The following is a 5,705-nucleotide window of genomic DNA, read 5'->3' on the forward strand; positions in this document are numbered from 1 at the left end:
TTCGTCATCACCGTAATTAATAGTTTGGTCCCAATAATAAATTTTTGAATTTTTTTTTGAAATTCATTTTTGAAATAAATTTATTCATAAAATTTGACCGTAACTCAAAAATAAATAAATTATATATATTGAGGATGAAAGATATATCTCCAAAAATTAAAGGATATTTTTGAATTTTCGTCTAATATCTAAAAAAACATATTGGACACCTTAAGAAATTCTCAATCTACCAATAATATTTATTACTTTTAAAAATATTTTGTCAAATATCTTTTTATTTAAAATTAAAAAAATTAAAAAAATAAAATAATTTGAAGAAAAGCAAGAAAGATTTTTAAATAATAAATACATGTTAAAATTACTATAGATTCCCATCGGTGCTGTCTTGTTCATCTTACAAAACAACAATAATCCAATTCCAAGGTCAACTCTTATGGCGGAAGTGGCTGTGTCATTAGTTATTGACCAACTACTACCGCTCTTAAGGGAAGAAGTCAACCTGTTTAGAGGTATTCACAAGGAGTTTGCTGATATTAAAGATGAACTTGAAAGTATTCAAGTGTTCCTTAAGGATGCTGATAAAAAATCTGCAACAACTGAAGGAGTCAAAACATGGGTGAAGCAAGTTAGAGAAGCAGCTTTTCGCATTGAAGATATCATTGATGAGTATATGATTCAGGTGGGACAGCAGCCTCGTGTTCCTGGCTTTCGATCTTTAATCCATAAACTCAAGACTATTCTCTCTCGGCGTCGAATAGTGTCTGAGATTCAAGACATTAAGTCATATGTTCAAGGGATCAAGGAAAGAAGTGAAAGATATGGCTTCCAACGTTCTCTTGAACATGGACCAAGCAATTCTACGGAGATCCGGAATTCTAAATGGCATCACCCTCGATTGGCTGCTCTTTACATGGAAGAATCTGAAGTTCTGGGCTTTGAAGAGCCAAGGAAAAGATTGGTTGATTGGATGGTAAAGGGAAGGGATGAGCGCACTGTAGTTTCTGTGGTAGGAATGGGAGGGCAAGGAAAAACCACTCTTGCTAAGAATGTTTTTGACAGCAAGGATCTAGTCCGCCACTTCGATTCTCGTGTTTGGATCACAGTCTCTCAATCATATAATGTTGAAGACTTGTTGAGGGAGATGCTGATAAAGTTCTCCAAAGAAAAAGGAGACGGTGCTCCTTGGGATATTTCTCAAATGGATCGAGGGTCATTGACCGAACAAGTGCGAAACTACTTGCAGCAAAAGAGGTACATTGTGGTGTTTGATGATGTTTGGAGTGTACATTTTTGGGATGATATTCAATTTGCTGTAATTGATAATAAAAAAGGAAGTAGGATATTTATCACAACTAGGAACCAAAATGTTGTGGTTTCTTGTAAAAAATCTTCTTTCACTGAGATGCTTGAATTGCAACCTCTAACTCAAGAACAATCTCTAGAGGAGAAAATTCTATCACTGATCATGACCATTCGTAAGGATCTCTAAAGGAGAAAATTTTAATTTCCGCTGCATTTTGGATCGCAATTCTCCTTCAATTTCGTATTCTACTTAAGTGCACCGTACCTTACCATGAGAATAACTTATGACACTTTGTATAACATTCTATGTAGTATTCTCATAGCGGGTCAATCCAATATAAATATTACTCCTAATATTCATACCTATGTTTAAGACTTGATAACTCCTTATCCATTGTCCATGAGATGTGATCATCAGTCTATATACATAATAGTCTTAATGCTTTAATGTTATCCCACTTCATAATAAAGCTCGACTACAGATACTTTAAGAATAATGTCCTTATGTTTAATGGGATCTCATGATCAAGTCACACTTGATACATTAAACGGATGAGCTATTCTAGGGACTTTATTAAACAAACATAATAAAGAAAAAACCTTTTATTATTAATAAATAATTCGATACAAGTACCAAAAGTATTGGCCTCTAGGGCTTACACCAACACTACAACCCTGTATGAAGCCCTTCTTACAACCATCAAAACAAAAGTAAAAATATCCAAACCTTGGTTGTATTGATGGAAATGGCCTGCCAACATTGATCTTCACAGTATCCCTAATATTAACCCCTTTTTAACTCAACATGATACCTCCATAAATTTTAATATTGCTTATCAACACCTCCCTTAATAATATTCTTGGAAATCAACATTGCCTTCTTTGCTCTAGCAACAATGATCCCCATAGAATATTGTTGTCTCATATTTTGCATAATGCCATGAATTTTAACTGTATCGGTTTGAGTTTGCATTTTCTCACTATTGCTTTGGCCATCCATTTTGAGTTTGTAGATCTATTGTTCAATACCCTAGCACATGTATGGATACCAATGTCTTTATAGAATAAGTGTGTTGATGGCCCACTTTAGAGCATAGAACTAAAAAACAACATTTATCCTTGCATTTTACCCTTACTATATAACTCTCATTTTTCACAAAGGTAATTTCCCTTCCGTTTAATACTAACCACTCATGTATTGTATCTCTAAAATCATCTAGCGAATTAAATTTCATGCCCCACTTAAACTGGTAGTGTAACACCCTACTTGCAGACTCGACAATAAAATGATAAAACATGTATAAAAACATAAATATTCACCAAGCAGGATATTAATCACAACCATTAAACCAAACTGAACCACATAATGATAAAACAACTCGTTTGATAAGCAGCGGAATAAAAAAAACACTTGGCATAAAAGTCTCAACATAACTATTAGTTTGAAAAGGCGGCTCTTTGCAAAATAAAACCAAAACAGAAAGATATACAACATAAATAGATATAAGACATCTTGTTCCCCTCGTGTTACGCATCAGAGTGACTCCGAATAAATACCCGAACATCTTGTTCCCCTCGTGTTATGCATCAGAGTGACTCCGAATAAACACCGTCCTCAACCTTAAGCTCATACTCAGGTACCTGATTATATGTACTACATAGGAGCATAAACGCAACAACACAAAAAGGGGTGAGAATACATTCAAATAATAAACGGTGCATAAACATTCATGATAGATTCACACATCTACGCAATTATCCACATACTCAGAAAACACACAAACATAATGTATTCACATCTCACCCAGATCACAATCATCGAATCGAAATTATGCAATAAAATGCAACAATGACTCGACTCATGCTCGTCACGGACCCACTCTTAACCAGACTCACAACTTGACTATATATGCATGCGGTACTGACTATATGTTTGGTTTTTCATACGAATTGGGTCCCAATCTCTGTGAACCCCGAGCCCACACTTTAAGCTCCAATCCCTCACTCAATGCGTGGGACAAGTCACTAGTCCCCACTATAAACTAGCAAACATGCCTGTTTTACATAAATGACACATATGATGAATGTCATACAAAAATGCAGTATAACCCCACTCTGACTATACATAAACACTTAATAACCACATATGCAATACAACCCCTCTCTGACTGTACTTAAATATAATTTTCACTGCATCGATAATAACTGAAATTTTAGAACACACGTCTCATCAACAAAAATCAGCATCACATCATACTTTCACTTCTATTACGCATACTCACAATTGCACATAACTCACATGTATGTATAATATTATTCAATTAATTATATAAACTGATTAATTAACTCATACTCAGCAGAATACAGTAAAATAACAACAAATCCTCAAACGCTCGACAAAACCACCCTCAAAACCCAACACAACATGTTAGAATACGTATTCTGACTCGATGACGGGTAACCCGTCACCAAGATGACATTCGTCATCCTTCCCATCATCCAACATGTCACACTATGATGACCTGACAAGACCATGCTCACCTGGAAGCCATGACGGTCTCCCTTTCATATGCCTGACGCCCATTAGAGCTTCACAGCGCGTGACGCCTAGGGCATCATACGAGTGACACCGGTCACCCTGCTAACAAAAGAAGAAATTCGTTATGCTATGGCAGAACCTGCGAAAACCCACCCAAACACCTTCAAATACCTCTATACAATCCAAAAATAATACTCACATGATTCCCACACAAAGGCATGTTAATTCATACTAATCTAAGATGTTCTTCTCTTGATTTAATCACAAAAACAAAATTTATTCATGTTTTGAAAACTCCAATTTCACATCCAAACTCATGTTTATGAACTAATAGCATATGACACAATCATCTCCAAAATAATACACGAAATTACAAGCATATCATGGCATAAAAACAAAATTTCAATCAATTGTTCATCAGTCAACATAAACCAACAAAAGAGAGAAAATCCTATTGGAGGTTAAGGAAAATATCTCTACCCTTTCATGAATTAGGCACTCATAGATGAAGAATCCCCCTTACCTTGTAACTCGAGAAAAATTTAGCAAGCAAGCTCTCTAAGACCTCTTCTTTCATGCCCTAGCACTTCCTTCTCAAACTTCTTTTCTTCTAGTCCCTTGTTTTCACGTACGGAAGAAAATAACTCTAAAAACCTAATTTTTGTCCAACTTTAGAATATATACTATTTTATTTTAATTCTCTAAATTACACTTTTTATCCAACTCAAATTCAGTTTTCCTTCACTCACCACTAAACTCTTTAAATTCTCAAAATTGACCAAATTATACAATTCTCACCAATTCCCACTTAATTAAATAAGGTTTAAATGCACTTTTGGTCCCCTTAATTTTAACGTTTTAAACCATTGGTCCCCCTATTACCAAACCTGGGACTTTGGTCCCTTAATTTCGATGGACTTTAGATTTTTATGATACTCTCTACTTTTGCAGACGTGACATTGATGATTGAGATAAAAAAATATTTTTTAATTAGGTGGCAAGGATGACTAGGATAATTATTGATTAATATGTTTCTATTTGAATTAATATTTAATGGACTTAATTGAAATACACTGACAGTGTAAAGAGATTTTACACCGTCAGTTAATCCTAGACGTTGGATATTAAAATAAGTTTGACTTTTATTTTAAAAATCTATAAAATAATACAAACGGGTGATGGTGATGAATCGACAGTGTAAATCTTTTTACACTGACAGTGTATAGTAATTAATCTCATATTTAATAAGTTAAATTAAAATATTTCTAAATTAATTAATTAATTAAAAAATTTAAAATTAGAATCTTTGGGCTTAAACCCATTCTTTTACCACCAAGGCCCAATATATCTATTACATTCCAACTTGTGTCTATTAGCTTTATAAACACTCAAATTATTTTTAACCAAAACAATGTGGGATTATATTCTAACCAATTTGTGTTCACCTTGTTTTTCTAAGATTCTTGTTCCTTCCTCACAGTGTTCTCCTTTTACACCAACTTCCCTCATTACTTCTACACCAAAAAGACAACATATTTTAAGGTATATAAACAAATGGAATTATATGTATTTTTGAACTTTTATATGATTTTTATATAGGTGTTAATACAACTTTAACTCATAGCCTTTTTACATATGGATCTTTAGCTTTGATTTATGGAAGCATATTGCTTTATAGGCATCAAAAACCTCTGGTATATGTATCTTCATTTTATTTCTTATGTAATACTTTTATTTCTTTTTGAGATCATGCATGTGATCTTATATTTTATGTAGGTTTCTTGGTATTGGTATTTATTATTAGGTTCTAATTTTGTTATACAGACATAGGGTAAAGAGTTATTGGAGGTGTCATGTTACTAAA

At 33.6% G+C, this 5,705-nt stretch overlaps 1 protein-coding gene across 1 annotated transcript; it reads left to right on the top strand.

Annotated features, from left to right (window-relative positions):
• Nucleotides 1–433: 433 nt before the first annotated feature.
• Nucleotides 434–1,269, top strand: LOC127080765 (disease resistance protein RPM1-like). The gene is made up of 2 exons (XM_051021066.1): nt 434–1,175; nt 1,244–1,269. Exons 1-2 carry the CDS (start codon nt 434–436, stop codon nt 1,267–1,269), a joined length of 768 nt encoding a protein of 255 aa, XP_050877023.1.
• The last annotated feature ends 4,436 nt before the right edge of the window (nt 1,270–5,705 follow it).

The sequence above is a fragment of the Lathyrus oleraceus genome, chromosome 5 (assembly GCF_024323335.1).
Source record: "Lathyrus oleraceus cultivar Zhongwan6 chromosome 5, CAAS_Psat_ZW6_1.0, whole genome shotgun sequence".
Taxonomy (NCBI): Eukaryota; Viridiplantae; Streptophyta; class Magnoliopsida; order Fabales; family Fabaceae; genus Lathyrus; species Lathyrus oleraceus.